This window comes from Stegostoma tigrinum, chromosome 12, assembly GCF_030684315.1.
Source record: "Stegostoma tigrinum isolate sSteTig4 chromosome 12, sSteTig4.hap1, whole genome shotgun sequence".
NCBI classification, from domain to species: domain Eukaryota; kingdom Metazoa; phylum Chordata; class Chondrichthyes; order Orectolobiformes; family Stegostomatidae; genus Stegostoma; species Stegostoma tigrinum.
Window position 1 is genome coordinate 19,186,202 of NC_081365.1, and position 26,341 is coordinate 19,212,542.

At 40.4% G+C, this 26,341-nt stretch overlaps 1 protein-coding gene across 6 annotated transcripts in view; it reads left to right on the top strand.

Annotated features, from left to right (window-relative positions):
* The window catches only part of sh3bgr (SH3 domain binding glutamate-rich protein), a 49,417-nt gene extending 25,323 nt beyond the window's left edge, over nucleotides 1-24,094 (top strand). The window contains exons 3-11 of one of the 6 annotated variants that reach the window (XM_048541155.2): nucleotides 48-128; nucleotides 7,318-7,377; nucleotides 12,035-12,124; nucleotides 13,413-13,484; nucleotides 18,730-18,759; nucleotides 19,580-19,606; nucleotides 21,151-21,180; nucleotides 22,228-22,299; nucleotides 23,556-24,094. In XM_048541155.2, the coding sequence (XP_048397112.1) occupies nucleotides 48-128; nucleotides 7,318-7,377; nucleotides 12,035-12,124; nucleotides 13,413-13,484; nucleotides 18,730-18,759; nucleotides 19,580-19,606; nucleotides 21,151-21,180; nucleotides 22,228-22,254 (417 nt within the window). In that variant the 3' untranslated portion in view covers nucleotides 22,255-22,299; nucleotides 23,556-24,094. The remainder of the gene's footprint in view (nucleotides 1-47; nucleotides 129-7,317; nucleotides 7,378-12,034; nucleotides 12,125-13,412; nucleotides 13,485-18,729; nucleotides 18,760-19,579; nucleotides 19,607-21,150; nucleotides 21,181-22,227; nucleotides 22,300-23,555) is intronic. The other 5 variants (XM_048541158.2, XM_048541159.2, XM_048541157.2 and 2 more) reach the window with 5 other exon arrangements.
* Nucleotides 24,095-26,341: the final 2,247 nt, after the last annotated feature.

The following is a 26,341-nucleotide window of genomic DNA, read 5'->3' on the forward strand; positions in this document are numbered from 1 at the left end:
CAAACACATCACAAATTTCTAAGCCGTTGATCATTTTGACACTCTAGGACTTTGAAGCTTTCTTTAATGCCAAGGAAGACAATGGAGTTTATGCATTTCTTGGTCTGGATCCTCCTCCTGGTTCAAAGGTAAACCCTCATTATACACTGAATTGTACTCCACTTTTTTAAAAAAAATGCCTACTTAATGTCATAAAACTGTGGAAATGAATGCACAACTTATTGTTAATAATGTTCGTTTTAATTCAAACAGTCTGCGGAGATTGAGGACAATAATGGACTAGGACAAGCCCTTGAACCTTGAGATTTATCAGTATAAATAAACTAACTGATGTGAAGAAATCTGTCTGTGATGCTTTCTTGGGCTATTGTGAAGTTGAATACTCCTATAGAAGATAAAAATAAATGCCTTGTGCTAAGCAAAGGTCTTTAGGAACAGGAGTTTTTTTTTGTTCACTTCCCAGATGTGGAAAATGTCACCAAGACTACATTTGGTGGTGTTCAATTGCCTTGCTGGTGTTGGGTCTTTTATCCACGTGTACTATTTCAATCAATTACTACTTTTCAGTCAGTCAGAAACGAATTGCACAATAAAACTTCATGGAATGTGGACATTTCTACCTAAGCCAGCATTTATATGCCCATCCTAAATCTGTTGAGATGATAGTGGTACTGAGCTGTTTTCCTGATCTGCCGTAGTCCATGTGGTGTTGATACACACACAGACACACACAAAGAGGTGTTGGGGAAGGAATTTCAGGACTTTGACCCAGCGATAGTTAAGAAACAGCAACATAGTTCTAAGTTGGGATTGAATGTGATTTTTGAGGGGAGTGTGTAGATGATTTATTTATTCACTTGTGGGATGTGGCCATCGCTTATTGGCCAGCATTTATTGCTTGTCCCTGGATGACCATGAGAACGTGGTCGTGAGCTGCCACCTTGAACCACTGCAGTCCATTTGTTGCAAGTTGACCTGCAATGCTGTTAGGGAAGGAATTTCAGGAATCTCAAGATTTTCACTGAATGACAATGTAATTACACGTCAGGCTAACGAATGGCTGGGAGGGGGACTTGCAGATGGTAGTATTCCCCTGTATCTGCTGCCCTTGTCCTTTTAGATGGAAGGACCTATCAGAGGAACTTTGTGAATTTCTGCAGTTTTTCTTGTAGATGGTACACACTGCTGCTACTGAGCATTGGTGGTAGAGGAAGTGGATCTTTGTAGATATGGTGCCAGTCATGGGGCTACTTTTGCCCACGATGGTGTCAGGCTTCTTGAATGCTGTTGCATCCATCCAGGTAAGTGATGGGTATTCCATAATACTCCTGACTTGTGCCTTGTAGATGATGGACAGGCTTTGGGGTCCAGGAGGTGAGTTAGTCATGATGTGAGAGATGCAGAGATGTTCCCACAAGTGCATGGTGTAGGAATTTCTAGGATGTTGATTCAACTAGGATGAATGGTGTAATTTATGTATGGATTAGATTTAAGCAATGCTGGTATTCTCAACCAGTGATTGTGTTCAGGCAGTGTATCATATCCTCTAGCTTGTGAATGTGACACACTGCAGTTGCAAATGACAAGAGGGAGGAGACAATATTGAATCCAGTCGTAGAAAGACAGACCACCCTGTTCCCTCTGTACTAAATTCTGTTAGCGCTGTTGAGGCTGCGTTCATCCGATGAATGGTTAATGTTTCATCACCATTGTGACTTGAGCCGAACCAAACTGGAAGGCATAGGTTTAAGGTGAGTGGGAAAGATTTAAAAAGGAGCGGAGGCTGGTGTATATGCGGAATGAACTACCAGAGGAGGTGGTAGGGTTAGGTACAATTACAGCATTTAAAAGATATTTGCATGGGTACGTGAATAGGAAAGATTTGGAGCGATATGGACCAAACACAGGCAAATGGGACTAGTTTAGTTTAGGAAAATTGGTTATCGTGGTCAAGTTTGATCAAAGTTCTCTGACGCTGTGGCAGTGGCAAAACCTTTCAGGGTCAGGATACAAAATAGCCAGTCGCTGCCTGACTCTTGTAGCGTTGTAGATGTGACTGGTCCAGTTCAGTTGTGATTGTTAATTGTCTGAGAGTTGTTGATGTTCTTTACTGAGCAATTTTGATTGCGTTGTTGGTCAAGTTTTGATGTCCATTTGAGCTGGTCATTGCCTCGCTTTGGACCAGGAGGAGTCCAAATGAAGTTTGAGTGTGGTTTCCAGAACTTTGTGGGAAATTGGAGAAGAGATTTCCGGGCCCTTTGCTGAGATATTTGTGTCATCTATAGTCATGTGTGATGTGCCAGAATCCTGGAGGTTCACAAATGTGGTGCCATTATTTAAGAAAGGCTGTAAGGAAAACCAGGGAACTATTGACTGGTGAGCCTTATGTCAGTGGTGGGTCAGTTGCTGGAGGGACAGAGTTTACAAGCATTTGGAAACTCAAGGACCGATTAGAGATGGTCAACATGCTTTGTGCATGGGAAATCATTTCTCACTAACTTGATTGCTCTTCAAAAAACTCTTACAAAACAGAATGATGAAGGCAGAGTGGTAGATGTTGTCTGTATGGACGACTTCATCAGTGTTCAACAAGACTCCACGTGGTGGACTGATTAGTAAGTTTAGATCACATGGGATCCGAGGGAGCTAGACAATTGGATATAAATTTGGCTTGAACGTTGGCGACGTGGAGGGTCACTTTTTGGACTGGAGGCCTGTGACCAGTAGCATGCTACAAGAATTGGTGTTGGGTCCACTGTTTTTGTCACTACTTTTAAATGATTTAGATGTGAATAAAGGAGGCGGATGACAACAGAGTAGGTGGTGCCATGGACAGTGAAAAAGATTATCTCCGGGTATTACAGGACTTTGGATGGGCCAGTGGGCTGAGGAGTGGCAAGTGGAGTTTAATTTTAGATAAATGAGGTGTTGTATATTGGTAAGGCAAACCAGGGTAAGATTTATACAGTTAATGCTAGGGCCCTGGGGAGTGTTGCCGAACAAAGAGACTTAAGGGTGCAGGCACATTGTTCCTTGAAAGTGAAGTCACAGGTAGACAGGGTGCTGAAGGTAACTGGCACACTTTTATTGATCAGTGCAGAGTATAGCAGTTGGGATGTTATGTTGCTGCTGTACAGGACATTGGTTAGGCCACTTTTGGAATACTGTGTATAATTCTGGTCACCCCTCTATAGGAAGAATGTTGATAAACTTGAGAGGGTGCAGAAAAGATTTATAAGGATGTTGCCAGGGTTTGAGTTTCCGGGAAAGACTGAATAATCTGGGGTTTTTTGCCCTGGAGCATCAGAGGTTGAGGGGTGGTCTTATAGAAGTTTATAAGATCACGAGGGGCATGAATGAGGTAAATAGCCAAGATCTTTTTCTTAGGGAGGTGGAATCCAAAACTAGAGGGCATAGGTTTAAAGTGAGGGGGGAAGGATTTAAAAGGGACCTGAGGGTTAATTTTGCTCATGCAGAGGGTGGTGCACATATGGAACAAGCTGCCAGAGGAAGTGGTGAAGGCAGGTACAATTACAGAATTTAAAAGGCATCTGGATGGTTGTATGACCAGGAAGGGTTTCGAGGGATATGGACCAAATGCTGGCAAATGGGACTAGGTCAGATCAGGATGTCTGGATACGGATTAGTTGGACTGAATGGTCTATTTCTGCGCTGTATGACTCTATGAACATTCAGGTGAGAAGCTGCACAATGGACTGCATCTTAGAATATGAAGGAAAATATTGTCTTGAAGTAAATTTCTTGAAATATTTCAAGTCCTGGAACTCCCCTCCTAACACTACTGTGGATATATCCTGATCCCCAGGGCTGCAGTGGTTCAAGAAAGCTGTTCACTGCCACCTTCTCCAGGTATTTGGGGATCAGCAATTAAATGCTGGCTTAACTATGATGCACAGATCCTACAAACAAACAAAAAGGGGGGGAGAATCAAGAATGGTCATAGTCCAGTTTGATGCAGCTGAAAAATTAGTGTGCTGTAAGTTGACCCGCGATGCCCTTAGGAAGGTAATTTCAGGATTTAGACCCATGTGACAGTGAGGATGGTGAGTGGCTTGGAGGGGATCATGTAAGTCATGGTGTTCTTAATGTATCTGCTGCAATTGTCCTCGTAGAAGGAAGCTGTCCAGAGTTTGGATAGTGCTGTTTAAGAATCTTTGGTAAATTTCTGCAGAGCATTGTACAGATGGTATATACTGCTGCTACTTAGTGTTTGTGGTGGAGAGAATAGCTGTTTTTGGATATGGTGCCAGTCTTCCAGCCTGCTTCCTCCTGGATGGAGGGAAGCTTCTTGTGCTTTTGGAGCTGCACCCATCAGGCAAGTGAGGAGTATTCCATCACACACTTGACTTGTGGCTTGCAGATGATGGACAGGCCTTGAGTCAGGAGATGAGTTATTCGCTGCAGTGTTACTTGCCTCTGACTTGCTCTTGTAGTCACTGTTTGTGTTTATTTGGGTTTCTGGTCAATGGTAATGATGTTAATAGTGAGTAATTCAGTGATGGTAACACCATTGAAAGTCAAGGAGCGGAGGTTAGATTTTTTTTATTGGAGATGGTCACTTTTTGGCATTTGTATGGCTTGAATATTACTTTCCATTTGTCAGCTGAAGACTGAACATTGTCTAGATCTTGTTGCATTTGAACATGAAGTGACAGTATCGGAGGACTTGCAAATAGTGCTGGACATACCCCTTTGTGTCCTGCATGGAGGCAGCATGACCTTTGCACTAGGGCCTGCAGGCATGGAATGCAACCTGAGTACTTATGGTCACTTATTATCATTCTAGACTTTTTCACTGTTTCATGGTAATCTATTAATTTTTACTTTGTAACAACACTTGATTTTTACTCTAAGATTTATGCCTAGGTACTCGTGCCTAAGATGGGGCCATTAACGGCAGCCATTAGTAAAACCTTTCACTGTACTTCTGCACTGGAGTACATTGGACCAAGGATAATCTGTACTATCCTGTATTATTCACTTCTGACCTTTATGGAGGGAAGGTCATTAGTGAAACAGCTGAAGATGTTTGGGCTTGAGACCCTACTCCTGAGGAACTCCTGCAGAGATGTCCTGGATCTGAGGTGACTGACTTCCAACAACCACAGCCATCTTCCTGTGTGCCAGAATCGACTCTAACCAGCAGCCTCCTGATACCCATTGTTTCCAGCCTTGATAGGGATTCTTGTTGCCGTGTTTGGTCAACTGTTGCCTTGATGTCAATGGGTGTCACTCTCTCCTTGCCTCTGGAATTCAACTCTTTTGTTCATATTTGGATTAAAGCTGTGAATTGATCAGGAGCTGAGTGGCCATTGCAGGACACAAACTGGGCATAAGTCAGCAGGTTGTTGCTGAGTCCGTGTTGCTTGATAACACTGATGACACTTTCCATTGCTTTACCAATAATTAAGATTAGACTGATGAGATGATAATTCACTGGATTAGATTTATGCTGTTCTTTGTGTACAGGACATACTTGGGCAATTTTCCACATTGTCAGGTAGACACTGATGTTGTAACTGTTCAGGAAATGTTTGTGAGGGGAATGGCAAGTTCTGGAGCACAAGTCTTCTGTACTGTTGCCAGTATGTTGTCATGGCTCAAGCTTTTGCATTGTGCAGTGTCTTCAACTATTCCTTGATGCCACGTGGAGTGAATCAAATTCACTGAAAACTGATGCTGGGTCAAGTGAAGGAGGCAGAGTTGGATCATCCACATGACACTTCTAACTGACGATGGCTGCAAATGTTGCAGCCTTAACTTTTGCACTGATATGTTAGTCTGTTCCATCATTCAATATTTTACTCCTCCTCCAGTAAATTGTTGAATTGTCCACCATCATTCAAGACTGAATGTAGTAGGGAATGTGCAGTGTTGGAATGCAGTTTTGCTGCTGTTGGTAGTACAGTGCCTTGTGGATGCCCAGCCTTGAGTTGCTCGATCAGTTTGAAGTATGTCCCATTTAGCATGATGGGATAGTGCCATGCAACATGATGGAGGTTATTCTCAATATGAAGGTGGGACCTTGTTTCCACAAGGACTGTGCAGTGATCATTCTTACTGTTGCTGCCATTGACAGATGCATGTGCAACCAGCAGAAGCTTTTCCTTCTTGTTTGCCTATGATGATTTTATTTTGGGGAATGTGGTCTCAGCATCATTACTTCCAGTTGAGTACAGAATTGATTGGAAGCAGCAGTATGCTTTTTCTATCTTGGCCTTAGGCCCACCCTTGAAGAGAATCATCTTCTGCACCAGTATAATTGATCTCCATTCAAAATACCAGTCATTTTTATGACCTGTCTGAGTGGAGTTGCCAACAAAGTGCCAGTTCAAACACTGGACCAGCAACCATAATGGCACTAAACTGAGAATTGCAATGCTCCATACAGTTCACTTGGTAGCGGGCAAAAATAAAAACTTGTGTCATTTATGTAATATACTAATGAGTCTAATTTTCAGAAATGTGTCCCGCACCACCTCCAAATAGCAGGTTCCTCATGCATGCTATTTTAATCAGCTATTTTGTCTGTAATAACCAGAATGAGGTTGAACAATTAATTCAGATCAAAACGTCATTGGAATTCATAAAAGAACACAAAGTAGGACCGAGCAGATCTAACCTGTTGAGCTGCTCCATATTAATATGATCAAAACACATCAACTCCACTTTCTCACCCACTTCCTACATCCTTCAATCCCCTGAGTCCAATAACCTGTCTGTCTCAATGATTGAATTCTATCATTGAGGGGAACCTCTGTAAGCTTTTGCGTACAGAATTCCAAAGATTCACAACTTTGAGCAAGGCAATTTCTATTTTAGTCTCAAATAATCCACCACTTACCTGTGCCCCTATGTTTGAGATTGGAAATAATCCTTCATGTTCTTGTATTTTAACCTCTGTAAATTCCTGTTAATTGTAGTTGTAAAAATGCTATTTTCTTTTGGAATGTCAGCTGGATAAATGACTTCCGTCATGTATGTTAAATTTGCTTTCATATTTTCTTTGCACGTTATACTATTTCAGATAGTGTATTGGAAGTATTGTGATAGATTTAAGCACATGAATTTAAAAGTTGCAGTGAAAATTCAATATCTGGTTTTTGAACTGTATGAAAACTTACATTTTTACTGGATGATGACCAATGCTCAAACTTAGTGAATCTCAATTTTGTCATTTTTATTGCACTGAATCTGAAGTGGTGAATTGTTGAAATCATTTCCTCATGTTTATTAATTTATAGGCTATATGCAATTCTGTGTTTCTGTTTTTTTTTTGGTTTTGCTCTGCTTCAGGAAGCACATCAAGCTGCAATCATCCAGAATGGTGAAGTTCCAGAAAATGATCAAGCAGATGTAATTAAGCTTTAAGTTTGCTTTTCCCCTTTTGTCCTCCTCTACTTCATAATCTAAGCTAACCCATTCAACTGATGTTTTTGTGCTCCTGAGATGCTGCTAGGCCTGCTGTGTTCATCCAGCCTCACATTTTATTGTCTTGGATTCTCCAGCATCTGCAGTTCCCATTACAACTGATGTTTTTGCTTGGCGCTTTTGAAGCATGCCCTGTGGATTGTTGATTAGATCACTGCTTGGAGCTGCATAATCTTTACTTTTTTGGCACGTATCAATTGGACAGAATCTGAATCAGTTTTGGGGTGTATTTCACAATTGTAGCTCTATTAATTTAGTTGTTTGGAGCTGAACTTATCCAAATATAACAGTGTGCAGCCTGACAGTTTGCAGTTTTGCACGTTTTGGTTTTCTCACAATGATCATATTTATTGCCATGTTTTATAGCAGTACAGAGGAGACATGTTACTTTGTAATGTCAGTTTAGGTTCAGTAATGGTGCAAGTGGATGTAGAATTGTGAATGCAATTGCACAAAGAACTGTGTAAAGATAAGATCAGCAACTATATAGCAACCAGTTTAACCATAGTGGTGTGAACACTTCTGCTAATCTAGGCCAAAATTAAGTTACTTTGATTAGGAAAGGCAAAATTAATCTTGTCAAGGGCAAATTGCATTTAAACTGGTTTTTATAGGCAATAGAGTTTAATGCAATTATTGCAGATGAAATAGTGCACAAGTTCCTTATCGCAGACTTGTCAAGACCCCAAGGTGTATAAAGATAATAGCATGGATGCATCAGTGGGTGAGTGACTGGAAACAGAAAGTTGAAAAGTTGCTTTTCATACTGGAACAAAGCATACAGTGGTTCCCTAAGGATCCATGTTAGGAACCCTGCTTTTTTATGCATATTAATGATTTTAACTTGAGTCGATGGGACAAATTTGAAAATTTAGTGATAGCAGTAAATGTGGAGAGAATCTTCAGAGAGAATAGCAATAAAATTTTCAGACAAGATTGGGCCACATTTTTGTAATACTGTGTTCAATTCTTGTTTGCCCCCTATAGGAAGGAGGTTGTGAAACTTGGAAAGGTTCAGAAAAGATGCCAGGGTTGGAGGGTTTGAACTCTGGGAAGAGGCTGAATAGGCTGGGGCTATTTTCCCTGGAGTGTCACAGGCTGAGGGGTGATCATCTAGAAGTTTATAGGATCATGAGGGGCACCGATAGGGTGAATAACCAAGATCTTTTCCCCAGGGTAGCAGAGTCCCAAATTAGATGGCATAGATTTATGGTGAGAGGAAGAGGATTTAAAAGGGGCCTTAGGCAGCTTTTACATGCAAAGGATGGTGCATGTATGGAATGAGTTGGCAGAGGAAGTGGAGGAGGCTGGTCCAATAACAGCATTTAAAAGACATTTGGATGGGCATATTGAATAGGAGTTTAGAGGGATATAGGTCAAATGGTTGCAATTGGTATTGTAGGAAGGATGTGAAGGCTTTGGTGGAAAACGCGATGTTACAGGGATTATAGAACCTGTCCGTGGATATCATGGAGCAGTCTGGTAGTTTGCAGCAAGTGGTCAGTACCTGGAACACACTGCCTGTGAGGTTATTGGAGGCTTTCAAAAGATATTTGGATAATTTTCTCACGTCTAAACCATTTTCAGGGAAATGGTGAGGATTACACAGAGCTGCTCTTGCAGAGTTCTAGGACATACATGTGTGACCAAATGGCCCCCTCCTATGCTGTAACCATTCTATGATAGTGAAAGTAGGTTGCAGAAGTTGGCACTGATCAGGCCTACTGAGATCTCGAGTAGTTCAGGACTATTGAATTAAATACTAATGCAATTGGGATATGTACAAGCAAACAAATATTAAGATGATTTTCTCTACAACAAAATTGCTTCAATGTCTATTCCAAATGTGGTTTTGAAAAAAAGTGAGGAGAACAATAACCAACTTCAGGAGGACATAAACTGGCCAGGGGAAGAATGTGCAGCGAATATTAATTATCTATCTACATTTGAAGGGTTTATAGGAGCATTGAGACCAATATACCAACATTTAAGGTGACCGAGCAAGCTGATACACTATTTTAAAAGATGAGATATTTAAGAGTTGGTCACTCTGATCTTCTGCATTGTGAAAAGTGATGGGGTACAAAAGAAAGGAAGTTATGCTCACCTTTGTCATAAATCACTGGCAGCCAACTGGCATTTTATCCATATGTTTAGTAATTTTCAGAAACCTGTCAAGAACTTGCAAACTCTGCAGTGAATATATACCAAAATGTGGGACTTCAGTTACATGGAGAGAATGGAGCAGAGGATTTATTCAAACTCCTAAAGAAGAAATTGTTTCCATTGTGAGTGGGTTGCTAACTAGAGGATACGAAGTTGGTGAAACACACAATTCCCACTTTGCCAATGTTTATTTTCACATGAAGTTATGATCTGGAATGCATATAAGAGCTTATTGGAAACAAGTTCAGTCATATCTTTCAGAAGAGCATTGGGTGTATACTTAAATAGGAAATCATGCAAATCTGTGGGGGAGGAATGGATGAATTAGTAATTTCATGGTTCTTTCAAAAGAATGACATATCCACAATATTCTCAGGGCTTCTGAGCTATAAGATCCCGTAATTCTACCGACAGATTTTCCTTTATCATACAACAGTGATGACTAAAGGGTAAGTTGATGTGGGTATGTGTAAAATTATGTAGGAATAGAGTAGGTAGAAATCTGCAGTTTCAACTGATGAATTAACGGGAATGTATACAGAGATGAAGAATAAATGTAGAAGATGTGGGAAAGAGGCATGAAAAACTTTTACATACGAGTTTGAGGCTGTGGACACTCAACTTTAGGACAGGTAGGCAAAGGAACAAGTTCAGTGCATAGATGTGGAGATGGTTAATGGGGATTTGGAAACAGTACCACAAAGAATGAGTGTAGGGCCAGGACTTTAGGCCCCTGGAACAACCTTGTGATAGTAAAAATCTGCTCCCCACTAGATACTGTGTTAGCGAGTTTTGAGAAGATTTGTAGCTCAGGTTGAGGTTCTGGATGTGAGTTTGCTCGCTGAGCTGGAAGGTTAGTTTTCAGACGTTTCATCACCATTCTAGGTAACATCATCAGTGAGCCTCCGACGATGCGCTGGTGTTATGTCCCGCTTTCTATTTATCTGGTTAGGATTCCTTGGGTTGGTGATGTCATTTCCTGCATCGGTGATGTCATTTCCTGTTCTTTTTCTCAGGGGATGGTAAATTGGCTCCAAGTCAATGTGTTTGTTGATGGCATTCCGGTTGGAATGCCATGCTTCTAGGAATTCTCGTGCATGTCTCTGCTTGGCTTGCCCTAGGATGGATGTGTTGTCCCAATCAAATGTGTCCCACATCCATCCGAGGACAAGCCAAACAGAGACATGCACGAGAATTCCTAGAAGCATGGCATTCCAACCGGAATGCCATCAACAAACACATTGACTTGGAGCCAATGTGTTTGTTGATGGCATTCCGGTTGGAATGCCATGCTTCTAGGAATTCTCGTGCATGTCTCTGTTTGGCTTGTCCTCGGATGGATGTGGGACACATTTGATTGGGACAACACATCCATCCTAGGGCAAGCCAAGCAGAGACATGCACGAGAATTCCTAGAAGCATGGCATTCCAACCGGAATGCCATCAACAAACACATTGACTTGGAGCCAATTTACCATCCCCTGAGAAAAAGAACAGGAAATGACATCACCGATGCAGGAAATGACATCACCAACCCAAGGAATCCTAACCAGATAAATAGAAAGCGGGACATAACACCAGCGCATCGTCGGAGGCTCACTGCTGATGTTACCTAGAATGGTGACGAAACGTCTGAAAACTAACCTTCCAGCTCAGCGAGCAAACTCACATCCAGATACTGTGTGGTAAAGCTAAACAAGTGAGAGAGGAAAGCAGACAGTGAGCTCGACAGGAGTCTGAAATTTTGCCATGTGGATGTCAGAAATCTGTTTCAAGAAGCATCAAGAATACACCCATTAATATCAGGCAATAGCTTTCATGGAATTGTCTTTCTATAATGTAAACAGTAAGATTAGAGCTGATTTTCTCTGAACACCACATGTTGTAGTATCGAGTCTTTTTATATATAATTTTTTTTAAAAGAAAGCCCGAGCCTGGTGACAGCTCTTAACTTTGCCTTCCACTCAGTCTGTTTTGAACCCAAACTTATGGATATGGGTGTAAAATCACACCAGAAGAATTGAGGCTATTACTTACTTGGAAGATAAATAGCAACATTAGCAAATCGGGCCATTGGCCTGTATCCAGGTTTTAATTTCATTGCAGTCTGCAAACCTAGTTTTGGATAACAAAATCCTAGAGAAATAAGAGGTATGTGCATTTCAAATTTGGAAGAAAAGTAGCTTTAACCAAATCATAAGCCACACCAACATTTTATAATTCCAACATAAATTCCAATGGCAGGTATTTTCAATGTCAGAGTGCAATTTTTCATGTCTCTAATTTTTTTTAGCTTGGGTTAACAGAAAATAATGTTGCCTGTCAACAATATTCTTCTTTCTGCCTGTAAAACTTGTCTACAACATATCTGCATGATGCAACTGCTTTCCCTCATCTTGATATTTCACTTTGGTAGGGCAATGAGCTGTCTATAGCTGCAGAAGATCAGCCTGAAGAAAATATTGATATGTTGCATACTCCTTTTGAGCAGTCAACAGATATAAATGTAATTATGCATTTGCTTTTATTGTGTGTGGCATATGTTTTGTGCATGCTTTCTTGCTTTTTTTTACACCTCTTTTCCATAATGGTATGCGGAGATGGAAGTAGTAATTTTGTGCAAGCACAGTAATGGGTCCTAAAAATTCAAATTTGCCATTTTGATGTGAGGTTTAAAGCATACATTTTGTAGAAATAATACATCTTAACAGCTTAATTGATAGTAGCGAATGATTGAAGGATTGTCAGATATTAGTTCTGCATTAATACATCTTAATACATTTTGCTGGACTGCCAAATTTATACCTTAATTTCGTGGAGCAAAGTATTAGAGGTATTTTATGTAGTTACCTAAACTGCCTTTTTAGTTGGAATTTATTTTTTACAGACCTTTGATATAGCATGCTAAGTGTGGGCCATAACATTTACTGAAGATGTAACTTTTTCTGTTGGATTATATGATTTCTATCACTTGCATTTCACTTTCAATTGACATATACATACACCATTATGCAAATTTGAACATCAAGGCACCAATCTTAATTTGGGGGCTCAGGTTACATGTATTACATGTTTCATTCATTTAAATTTCTGTCTAAATGCTTTGATAAAATTGACTGATCATTCCTAACTGTTAATTCTTTTTGCATTTAAGATTTGTCAACCTGATTTATAACTCCTGGAAATAAAATTTAAAATGGTGGAGCACTGAAGCACATTAGAATAAAGAACATATGTGTTGACTTCTCGTGCTGCCATCTCTCACATAATACACAGAGCACATGTAGACCACTTACCTTATATAACCTGTTTGTTATTTGGTGAACTTGGAGCTGATTTGCAGTCCAATTCTGCTAGCATGTTTTCTACCATTTTGTTTAACAAATTTCTATCAATCTCCACTATTAAAATTAGCAGTGGATATGACATTGATTGATCCTTCTTCTTTTCTGGGAAGCAAGTAATAGACTGAGAGAATAGGGTCAGAGGTTGAAATTTTCTTTTCCTTTCATCAAGGAAAGACATGATGCTAATATCTGCCATTTAGTCATCATTATTTAGCATTCATATACACTTTTATTCTGAGTATTAGTTTTCATCCTTTTCATTTTCTCCCCTTTGTTTTTAATTGTACTTAGTCCTAACTTTGAAATATCGGCATGTTTGTTTTCACCAGAGTTTACTTGTTTAAATGACTTTGCAGTTTTTAGTGTTTGTTTTCCATTTGAACTTATAGAATCAGTTAGATTTTGTGTACATTGCTTTCCTTTGAATATTGATATTGGCATGTGCAGGAAAACATTGGTGAGAATGAAGCTGACAAACATGAGGAGTCTGTTCATCAAACAATTGAACCAGAAGAGACTGTAAGAGAACCTTTCAAATTTATAAACAGACCTACATTTTTCATTTGAGTGGCTTGACCATTTCATTTCTCCATTTTAATTCCTATTTTAAATTAATTTGGTTCACAGGACAAACTAATAATGTACATGCCACTTGATAACCATCTAATGTTCAATTCAGCAATCATTTTAGTTCAAGATAGCACGATCAATTTGAGCATCTTCAGATAGGATTGGGAAAGAAGCATGAACATTGCTCTTTAATTTTAAAGTTGAGGTAGGATATGCAAGAGGGGACCATAGAGACTGTGTGTGTTTTATAACATATTGTCCTGTCTGTAATCATTAACTTGGTCATCTGAAAATAGTAGTTAAGGTATGTTGTACCTGTGGATAATTCTGAGTTACAACCTGGTTTACTGGTGATTTGAACTTGCCAACCTACCAAAATAGATTCCTTGCACTTGAAAAGGCACCCACAACAACCTGTTTTTGGGTAGTGAAAACAGTTCTCTGATCATTAATTGACATTATCAATTTGATATTTTAGATCTGCAGTTAGTGCCAGTGATCCTTATGACCCCAAATTATCCAGGCATTTGTGAATATTCCCAACTGTATTGTACAGGGATACAGCTGTATAGTGTGACAGAGATCTACTCTCCTCTTTCAGTTCCAGGTTTAACATGGTGAAACACCATTCATTACAGTGGTTTATTCCTCTGTTTTGCTTCCAGTAACCCTCTAGAAATAACCTGATTGTAACATCACATACCCATGTGAAAATATGAAGGAATATCTTTCACCACTAAAAATACCCTTGGTGCTCATCCTAAACCAAATTCATAAGTTTAATTTAAGATCAAGGCTTGACTATTTCCAATCAGTGTTATAGTGGTGGGCTGTGTGTAGCTTTTCATTGTAGCAAAGGCTTGTTCTGTCTGTCATCATACATTTATTTACAGAGTGCTTCTATTAATTCTTTACCCTTTCAGCTGTTGTGGAATGAATTTCATTTGGATGTATGCATAGCCATTTATCCATTATGTAACATGTTAATCTTTGTTCATCTCACTTCCATCTTGCTATTTAACAAATACAGTTCTTCTAAACACTCTAGGGTGTGTTGAAACCTCTTGTCATCAAATTTGTAATTTAAAAAAGTATGCTTTACATTTTAGTTTAATGCTGTTGTCTATTTCACTTTCTTCTAAGGAGACTAGTCCTGAAGACAAATGTAGGGGAGAAAAGTGATACTTAGTGTGAACTGTTTGTACTGCACTATTTCTGAAACAACAATTTTGTATAGAAAAATATTTTCAAATGTTCTACAGACAGCTGTTTAAAACTATTTATGAACGTCAGGCTGTAGTGGAATAGTATTGGCAGGCAATGGCCTAGTGGTATTATTGCTAGACTGTTAATCCAGGGACCCAGATTGAAACCCTACCACGGCAGATGGTGGACTTTGAATTCAATAAAATATCTGGAATTAAGAATCTAATGATGACCATGAATCCTTTGTCGATTGTTGGAAAAACTCCTCTGGTTCATTAACGTCCTTTAAAGAAAGAAACTGCCCCCCCCCCCCCCCCCTCCCCAACCAGGGTTGTCTACATGTGAACAGGGCAATTAGGGATGAACAATAAATGCTGCTTAGCCAGCGATGCCCTTATCCCATTAATGAATACAGATTAAGAGTAAGGAAAAGGTAGACTTTAAAATAGCATTTAACTGAGGAGAGGCAAAATCAGAGAATAGGTCCAATGCTTCAACTGTATCCCACAGTGAATTAGGGCTTTGTAACTAATAATTTTAAGCATGTTGTAGACCATAAAGGCATAGGAGCAGAATTAGACTATTCAGACCATTTGAGTCTGCTGCACCATTCAGTCACATCTGGAGATGAGGAACCCGTTGTTCTCCTTCATTTCTGTAGCTCTTGATCCCATTACTAATCAAGAACCTATCTACCTCTGTCCTAAATATACTCAAATGTGTGGTCTCAATCCTTCTATGGAAATAAGTTCCACAGTTAACCACATCTGGCTGAAGAGATTCCTGTTTGTGTTGGTTCCAAAGGGTCTTCGCCTGAGGCTGTGCCCTCTCACTAGTGGAAACATTTGCTCCACGCCCACTTTATCCAGGCCTCTCAGTATCCTATAAGTTTCAATTAAATCCTACCTCATTCTTCCAAACTCTATCAAATGCAGACCCAGAAGTCTCAACTGCTCCTCATATGACAAGCCGTTCCTCGCCAGGATCATCCTTGTAAGCCTTCTCTGGACCCCCTCCATATCAGCGTCCTTCCTTAGATACAGGGCTCAAAACTGCTGTCATTATTCCAAATGCAGTCTGTCCAGAGCCTTACACAGCCTCAGCAGCACTTCCACGCTGTTGTATTCTAGCTCTCTTGAAACGAAAACTAACGTTGCAGTTAATTACACTAAACTCCTTTTGCTAGGCCCGAAACGTCAGCTTTTGTGCTCCTAAGATGCTGCTTGGCCTAAGGAGGTGGCCATGGGCACCCGCGTGGGCCCCAGCTATGCCTGCCTCTTTGTAGGTTACGTGGAACAGTCCCTCTTCCGCACCTACACAGGCCCCAAACCCCACCTCTTCCTCCGGTACATTGATGACTGTATCGGCGCCGCCTCTTGCTCCCCAGAGGAGCTCGAACAGTTCATCCACTTCACCAACACCTTCCACCCCAACCTTCAGTTCACCTGGGCCATCTCCAGCACATCCCTCACCTTCCTGGACCTCTCAGGCAACCAGCTTGTAACTGATGTCCATTTCAAGCCCACCGACTCCCACAGCTACCTAGAATACACCTCCTCCCACCCACCCTCCCTGCAAAAATTCCATCCCCTATTCCCAATTCCTCCGCCTCCGCCGCATCTGCTCCCACGATAAGACATTCCACACCCGCACATCCCAGATGTCCAAGTTCTTTAAGGACCGCAACTTTCCCCCCACGGTGATCGAGAACGCCCTTGACCGCGTCTCCCGTATTTCCCGCAACACATCCCTCACACCCCGCCCCCGCCACAACCGCCCTAAGAGGATCCCCCTCGTTCTCACACACCACCCCACCAACCTCCGGATACAACGCATCATCCTCTGACACTTCCGCCGTCTACAATCCGACCCCACCACCCAAGACATTTTTCCATCCCCACCCCTGTCTGCTTTCCGGAGAGACCACTCTCTCCGTGACTCCCTTGTTCGCTCCACACTGCCCTCCAACCCCACCACACCCGGCACCTTCCCCTGCAACCGCAGGAAATGCTACACTTGTCCCCACACCTCCTCCCTCGCCCCTATCCCAGGCCCCAAGATGACATTCCACATTAAGCAGAGGTTCACCTGCACATCTGCCAATGTGGTATACTGCATCCACTGTACCCGGTGTGGCTTCCTCTACACTGGGGAAACCAAGCGGAGGCTTGGAGACCGCTTTGCAGAACACCTCCGCTCAGTTTGCAACAAACTACTGCACCTCCCAGTCGCAAACCATTTCCACTCCCCCTCCCATTCTTTATATGACATGTCCATCATGGGCCTTCTGCAGTGCCACAATGATGCCACCCGAAGGTTGCAGGAACAGCAACTCATATTCCGCCTGGGAACCCTGCAGCCTAATGGTATCAATGTGGACTTCACCAGTTTCAAAATTTCCCCTTCCCCAACTGCATCCCTAAACCGGCTCAGTTCGTCCCCTCCCCCCACTGCACCACACAACCAGCCCAGCTCCTCCACTCCACCCACTGCATTCCAAAACCAGTCCAACCTGTCTCTGCCTCCCTAACCGGTTCTTCCTCTCACCCATCCCTTCCTCCCACCCCAAGCCACACCCCCATCTACCTACTAACCTCATCCCACCTCCTTGATCTGTCCGTCTTCCCTGGACTGACCTATCCCCTCCCTACCTCCCCACCTATACTCTCTCAACCTATCTTCTTTTCTCTCCATCTTCGGTCCGCCTCCCCCTCTCTCCCTATTTATTCCAGAACCCTCACGCCATCCCCCTCTCTGATGAAGGGTCTAGGCCCGAAACGTCAGCTTTTGTGCTCCTGAGATGCTGCTTGGCCTGCTGTGTTCATCCAGCCTCACGTTTTGTTGTCTTGGATTCTCCAGCATCTGCAGTTCCTATTATCTCTGCTGCTTGGCCTGCTGTGTTCATCCAGCCCCACACTTTGTTATCTTGGGAACTGCAGATGCTGGAGAATCCATTATTAGATTAGATTCCCCACAGTGTGGAAACAGGCCCTTCGGCCCAACAAATCCACACCGCCTCCTGAAGCGTCCCACCCAGACCCATCCCCCATAGCCCACGCACACTATGGGAAATTTAGCATGGCCGATCCACCTAGCCTGCACATCTTTGGACTGTGGGAGGAAACCGGAGTACCCGAAGAAAACCCACGCAGACACACGGAGAATGTGCAAACTCCACACAGACAGTCGCCCGAGGCTGGAATCGAACCCGGGTCCCTGGCGCTGTGAGGCTGCAGTGCTAACCACTGAGCCACCGTACCGCCCCATCTCTGACTAACATTGCATTCGCCTTCCTAATTGCTAACTGATCATGTATGTTAACCTTGAGAAAATCGTAAACTGGGATTCCCAACTCCCTTTGTGTTTAAGATTTCAGTTTAGAAAATACATCTATACTTCTGACTAGATTGCATAACCTTAGTGGAGTATTCTGTCTGCTACTTATTTGTCACTCTCCTAGCATGTCCAAGTACTTCTGCAGCCTCCCCACTTCCCTCCATCTGTCTTTGAGTCATTTGCAAACTTAGCAACAATGCCCTTAGTTCCTTCATTAATGCATAATGTGAATAGTTGTGGTCCCAACACTGACCCCTGTGGAACCCCTAGTTTACCAGCATCCATCCTGAAAACGTCCGTTTATTCCAACTGTCTGCCTTCTGCTAGTCAGCTAAGCCAGTATCTTGCCCCTAACACCCCATGGGCCCTTTATCTTATTTAGCAGCCTCCTCTGTGGCACCATGTCAAAAGCCATATTGAAATCCAAATTGATCATGTCCATTGGCTCTCCGTTTGTCTCTTTACTCCAAAATAGCTTTGAGCAATGTCATAGGAAATGAACTGTTTTTCTTTCAGTAGAAAAGCCCTAACTGTTTTGAATGAAAATGAGGTTTTGAAACAACGGTTTAACGATACACGTATGCAGGTGTTTGTTCATCCCTCTTCTTTTTTTTCCTCCCTATCTCATCTTTTGTTTTCATGACACTGCCAGACAAAGGAAGAGAAGGAACCAGAAGTAGAGGTTTGACCAGTCATGTTTTATTTCCTCACAGTTTTGTGAATGATGAATGTATCTGTGTATGCATGTGATTCTATATGTCAGGAAAGGAAACTATAAGGGTTTGGTGGGTTGGGTGGGTGGAACTTGCCAATTCAAACTTTTCATTAGGTAATTTTCATCTAATCTTCCCTCCCTGTCCCTCTTCTTGACTTTGATTGCATTCTCTTTCCAATTCCTCTCTGGCTTTGTTTTAGAATCAATGTGACATATCGTCTTTCTCACTTCCTACATCTGCATCTGTATGAACTCTTCTTCAAAGCCAGCTTGTATTTTTTTTAAAGAAAAGCAGAATTTTGACTTGAGATTCTGTTCTGAACACACATGGTTAACATAGAAAAGGCTTCATGACTAAGGGGAAAAAGAATACTTGGATAAATGGAGTAGTTGCAAAGCCATGGCATGAGTATTGCAATGATTTTTGAGCAGTTCTGTGCTTCTGCACTTACCTGCCATGTGTTCTTATTTATAATTTCACTAGGATGAAGAAGCAGAGCCAGTTAGAGGGTCGATCAGTACATTCTGTGGACACCTACAGATGATTGGTGGTTTACAAACTAATTCACAGGATTTTTGTGTAATAACTACAGTTTTCCTGTATGCCCTTGTTGTGACTTTTTATTTAAAAAAATCACATTCCTGATGCAAACTGCTTGAAGTGTTTCATCAGGTTTAGATTGATTACATGTCTGTTTGCCTTTTATCTCACTCTGACTAATCCAAATCTTTCACTTTTTTGTTAATTGCAATTACTTAGCCACTTGTCTATAATTTCCTTCTCTAGGATGAAGAAGAGCAACCTGTTACTGAGGTAGATACCCGGTTAAATGGGTTATTAGTTTTCATCATCTTATTAATCATTTTTTGTTTCTGTCTCATCCGTGCTTCATGACAGATACTTTATTGAAGAATTATTGGTTCATGTGAATGGAATACACTGATGCCAGATAGCATCTAGACTTTTGAGCAATTTGTTGCTTTTGTGGAGTAGTGCTATGCATACGCACACTTCCTCTGATTTACAAATATCTTTAGATATGAGCAAAATTTGATTACCTATTTGAGTCAAAACATTCTTTCTGTCAATGATCTGACAATGGCATTGTTCCATGGATTCTTTGAAATATAGTTTTGATAATACATGTGTAAATTGTTAGTTTAATTGTGCATTAATGCTTGTGATGAGTTTCACTTGAGAATTCTATCTGAAGAATGGGTTTTGTGGCATTGGCTGTTGCTAAAGTTGATAAAAGTCAGTTATAATTTTGAGGTAAATCAGGGATCAGATAGCAGGTGATGAAGCCTGGTTTTTGGATTGCATCAGGAAAAGATTGAGTCCCTCTAAAAGACTAAGTTGGAAGAGACACAGCAAGGAGTCTTCATTTCAGTCCTCTGTAAATGCATTAAGGAGAAGAACATACTTTATTTACAGGAAGGTGTAAAGTCACAAGTCATTGATTACCAAAGGAACGTTCCTTGATAATGTTGGAGCCTCGTGTGTGCAAGTACCCTTCAATGGAGAAAGAATGGGATTAAAATTAAACTTTAAGGTTCCCTGATTGCTTAACAACATGAATATAAATCCTACTTCAAACAGACTAGCAAAGATTACATTTCCATGTCCTGATTGCTCAGTAAGTCACATTAAAGTGGAAAAAAAAGTATCAATCCTGAAGAATCAAAGTACTGTATTTCAAATTATTTCATTTCAATGTTGAAGCTTGCACACCTGCCTCAGTCTATCACAAAAAGAGTTTTAGATATACTAGGATAGAAATCATTGACTCCCATTCTGGGATAGCTAGGAATTGTCTGCCTTGTGTTTGTAACTTTAACTTTTTTTCCCCCATAATATCAGCTTGCAAAATTAACAAGTTAATTGCAAGACTAGACTTATAGGACTTATAGGTATTCCTGAACAATGCGCTTGAAAATCAAAGCAGTGCCATAGTTAACAAATCATTCAGTTTGTTCAAATCTTTTCTTTCACAATCAAATACTTTTAAGCATTCATCTGAGCCCTACCTTTCCCTGTTTGCAACATGGAAAGCTTGGTTGTGCTTTTGAGGAAATTAAATGGAATTAGATGTTTGTGGCATCAGTCTCTTTCTAAAGCAAATATTAGAATACTCTCTCCACATCCATTATCTCCTTTTTATTGCAGTTTTATCCATTACATCCTTGCCTCTGTTCTTCACATTCTGAATTCTTCTTTGGTTCTGTTGCAGGATGTTTTCCACACTTAATTGTTTTGTGTTTTTTTTCAAATTAAGACGTCTTTCTTTCTTTCTTTCTTTCTTTCTTCCACTTCCACTTTCTTTCTCACCCTCCACATGTCCCCCTCTGATGTGTTAGGAGGAGGATGAAGAACAACCAGTAACTGAGGTACTTACATAAACTTCTCCAATTATAACAAACAGAATTTCAAAAAGGTTATCAAGCTATTTTCATAACCTTGGTTGTGTTGTATTTCAAAGATGTTTATTTTACATGATTAAAACCTTTGTATTGAGGAAAGTTTTGATTGCACTAATAACCTCCTTAGTTTAACTAAATTCTGCAGAAGTATTGTCCACACATCTACGTCTCTCAAATTTTGTGAATAGATAGTGATTGTGATTATGAAATTAGTAGAACTTAAAGCAGGTAAATGGGTGGTGAGGTAAATAGCTAGGAGGCAAGTCTTGGACAACAGGATGATAGATGGGCTGGTCAGATAGACTGAACAATGGCACATGGAATTTAATCCTGAAAAATGAGAGGGGTGCATTTTTGGAGGACTAACAAGGCAAGGAAGTGCATAATGAATGGTGGGACCCTAGGAAGTAGAGAGGATCAGAAGGACTTTGACGTGCATGTCGATATATCCTTGAAGGCAGCAGGACAGGTAGATAAGGTGCTTAAGAAGCATGTGGGTTACTTGCCTTTGTTAGTCAACACATTGAATACAAGAGCAAGGCGGTTATAATTAGTTAGACCACAGCTGAAGTACTGTGTAACTTTCTGAACACCATACTCCCTGTGCTAGTGATTCAGCTATGAGAGAGAGGGGCTGGGTTTGTTGTCCTCAAAGCTGAGGAAGGGTGGGGGTAGGATTGATGTATACAAAATTGAGAGCCATGGATGGGGAGGAACTTGTCTCTCCATTGTAGGTGGATTAGTCAGGAAGGAGCAGTTTCACGGCAAGGAGCAGGAGCTTTTGGAGGAGAATTTGAGGGTGAAAAATTGTTTTCACACGTGGATAGCGGGTATCTGGAACCCACTTGAAACACCATAACTACAAGAGGGGGGAGGGGGAAGAAAACGGGATTAGGCTACTTAGATACTGGATAATCGATGTAGGGACTGTGGGCAGAAAGGTGTTTTCTGTGCTGTGAAACTGCAATCATTTGCCTTGTGCTTATTTTTACTTTTTCTTTATTTGTTAAATAGGAAGAGGATGAAGTGGATGAATCTTAAAAAAACAATTATGCTTCTATATGATTTCATCTGTAAGGGGTTAAGGTAACGAGTATATACTTGATTCAAGCATTCAGAACAAGCATGCAAAATTATTGATTTGCCTGTTGACATTGCTTTTTTGGATCTGAGATGAGAACTAGCCTCAGTGGGTGGTATACCAATTTAACTAAGGCAACTAACAAACTGAGTTTAAAGTTTACATAATATTGACTAACCTCACCAAACATCCTCTGTTTGAATAGTTTTGGTTTCTGAATTTGTATCGTAGATGAGTTATTTTCATTGAGTTTCATCATTATCGCCAGGTGTAGTCTGCCGGAATGGAGATTTTGGGTTTAATTGGTGCTTATAGCTATTTAGCTGTCATTTTTTCTATTTCCCCTCATTCATAATCACTTGGATATTTGAAGAACTTCTTTTTGTGTGAAACATTTAAGTTGGGCTTTGCACAGCATGTTAGCACTTGTATTGCAGATTGTGCCTGTACTGTACTCACCGAAGTTTGTGCACTTGCTTTCTCTGTTTCGTTTCCAAGGTTCCCAGTGTCATAGGCTCCAGATATGTAGTACTGAATAATGTAACTTTTGTTTTTCAGCTATCTATCTGCCTAATAGCTGTATTTTAATAATCTCTTAAGATCTATCACTGCTGGAGCTAACAACATTTGCCTTTTAGGTATAATTATTGAATCCTACTTTTATGATAAATATAAGATAAAGCTGTAATGATGTACCTTACTGTGAACAGTGTTTGAACTGGATCATCACAAGGGTTAACATGGATAGCGTATAAAAACAATTTTTAAGATGTCCATTTGTGAAATGCAATATATTTCAATGTTATTTTACTTCAAATGGGAGCAGTTTCAATATTAATCGATACTTTTGAGACTGTGTAATTGTATCTATGTAACACTGAGGAACCTTTTTTACCGGGATTGAAGTACCTGCTCAAAGGATGTTGCCTCCTCTCTATACACCCTATTGTGCCCAGACCCAAATATTGCAGTTATTAGACTGGATGTTTGGATCTAATTAAATGTGAAAATTTTAAATGTTCACTGTTGCATGCTGTGTGAAAACAATCAGAAGAATTTATTGACAAATTAAAAATTGCTTTCCATTGCAATAAGTTTGGATTCCTGTTCTGCTGGGAAAATATACTTGTTAAATGTATTGATGGGCTTACTGCATAACAAGTGGCTGCAGTGATATTGATATCTTTTACATCAATACTGGTGTTTAATTAACCATTTTTTTTCTCCCCCTTCCCCATCCTCCACCCCTCTCTTCTTTTAGGAAGCTGAAGCTCTTGCAAAAAAATCATAAGTGGAAGAACATGAACATTATACCACCTGTGGTAACCTCAATAGAAAATTTGGCATTGTCCAAGAAGTTCTGCAGTTCAAAAATAGACATGGATTTCTACAAAGGAGTAGCCTTGGAACATCTACTCTTTTTCTTATAAATATTGATCCACATCAACCTTTTCCTTTTGTTTGTAGTTGATTAGCTGATTATATGCTTGAACAAATGGACTTTGTAGAAGCAAAATTCGGTTTTTGTATGCTGATCTAGGCACTCCCCACAACATGGCATGGTTAAATGCCCCTTTAACAGCTGAAACTTTCCTCCCTGCCGATTGAAGCTTACCTTCAGCATAAGAACTGCCAATGTTTGCGAAGTTTTGCCTCATTGTCTCAATTATGCCAAGTTGCCTCTATTTCCTTCTTTTTGCCAATGTTCCTTTCACTGAAAACAGTTACTGTGAATGTTGGAGAGTGTTATTACTGGTAAATGATGCAATGAATTTTTGTAAAAAAAGACTCCTTGTTTTATTCTTTTCTCCCCTTGCCTGATTTATTTCATTTTAGTAGAGCATTTTTGTGTTACATCAGTGTTTAAACAGAAGAAATCAGTTAAGTTAAACTGTAACTTCCCTGGAAAGACTTGACTGACTCTCATTTCCTTAGGAGTTCAAATGTCCATCCTGAGATCCAGGACTCGTCATCAGATACCATTTCCATCTTAAAACACAAATCTGGGTTGCTCTTTTTGCCTTGTGTATTGTGTGTATTGTTCTAATCAGTCTCATGTGACTATTGTGAATTGAAGTCTGCTTATTTGAGAGAAGGACACCTGGAATACAGTTCTATCCTTCTTCAGAGTATGAGCTAAATATCTCACCAAGTATTCCTACCAGACACACAGAGATAGTAGGTACTGCCGATACTGGAGAATCTGAGGTAACACGGTGTGAAGCTGGATGAACGCAGCAGGCCAAGCAGCATCAGAGGAGCAGGAAAGTTGACTTTTCTGAAGAAGGGTCTCTACCCAAAATGTCAACTTTTCTGCTCCCCTGCTGCTTGGCCTGCTGTGTTCATCCAGCTTTGCGCCATGTTATCTTTTTTTAAAGTTTTATATTAAAGAAAGGATGAGCGCATAAATTTGATTCACCAAAATACATGGTTGCTTGTGCACAATCCCCTCATCTAGTTTTAAAGTTGGCAGTGTTGGGTGCTGGTTTAACGTGATATTTTGACTCACGCTGGTGGACGATAACTGTAACATTGTGAATAGTTTGCTGGCTGTCTGTTGCTGGTTTGTTCATTGCGTTGAAGTTGGATAGGAAAATAAATCAGACCTTCACTTAATGAATAGCAAATCTACAAGACTGAGCTTACTACCCAGCAAAGTTAGATTTACCCCTTTGGTTTGCTGCCTCTTGTGGATTTTTGTATTGGTTTAGCCTCCAACCATAGAGTCTTGAAGAATAACAATGCAAACTGGAAACTAACACTACTCTGTTTGAAGTCCAACATCTTGCATATTATTTCAGTTTTCTCCACAGGAATCTGAGACAAATAGCTGCTCATCCATTTTCAGTTATTTTAAATCAAATTGAAAAGGAGAATGCATTAGTGCTACATGCCACGGAAGTAATTTGATTGCTGTCAGTTTTCTCATGACATTTCAACGTGGATGTTTGTGGAAGATAGCCCATGTTATATTACCACTTTTCATTAGAGTGTAACTGGTGCTCCTTTTGAGATGCTTTTGCCTGGAACACTAATTTGAATTGGTGGAATGATGCGACTGTTAGCTGATTCTGAAATGTAGCCATAATATTCTTTATTCCCTTGTCTGAAAGCTGTAATAACCAACCTACTCCTTTGCCCTGCTCTGTTCCTAAGTGCTTATCACCAAAACATTTGATCATTCAAAGCTTTCCAAATACCTTTGCACCAGCAATTATACTTACATTGTACCCATCAGTGTGTTTCCTTTCTGTATGTGTTTAAAAGTATTTAGGTAACACAATTACAAATGTAAGCATTTTTCAATAATTTTAATTTTCTGGGGTCTAAAGAGACCCTGACTGCCAGCAGAATGTTTTCAGATGCACCTCTGTTCATGGTAACAGGCTTGTTCTCTGGATTCAGATCAATATTCTCATTGCATCAATATGGGAATTATAGCAAAATGAAGATGAGGGCCATCTAACATTTTGCTCATTCTAGATTAATTTCATTTTGTCCCTTCATTTACTGTTTGTTTCAGCAATTCCAATTTAATGTCATGTTCCATTGAAAGCACCTTAAATGTTCACTTATAATGTGCAAAGTCATAATAGTTTTACCATCAGCTAAAGCCTCACTCTCTCTTTTATCTAAAACAAGCATGGTAAGTTTTTACAAATTCTGACTTCTCCCGAGGCTTAAGTTCCTACTGCACAAGTCTTGTAAGAGTGTTTTACACAAAGATTAGTACAGCTGTGTCCCTCTGGTCTTCCGCCAGTATGAAACAAATAAATAAGTCTGTGGATGACAGTTGGAACCAAGAACATAAGTAGATTTTTTTCCATTCCTTGACCTAAGACAGTGAGACTAATTCCAGTGGCCATTGCTACTGTGATAGTTTGTCTGCTTCCTTGTACAGAGGAAATGACAGCTGAGAACCTCTCCTGATTTTTTAAAATTTGTTTTAGGAAGTACTTTCACCTATTGAGCCCGAAAGTGAGCTTTAACAGTTTTGAAATTAAACTGGAAAATCAGTCATTTTTCTCATACAAAGGTAACTACAGC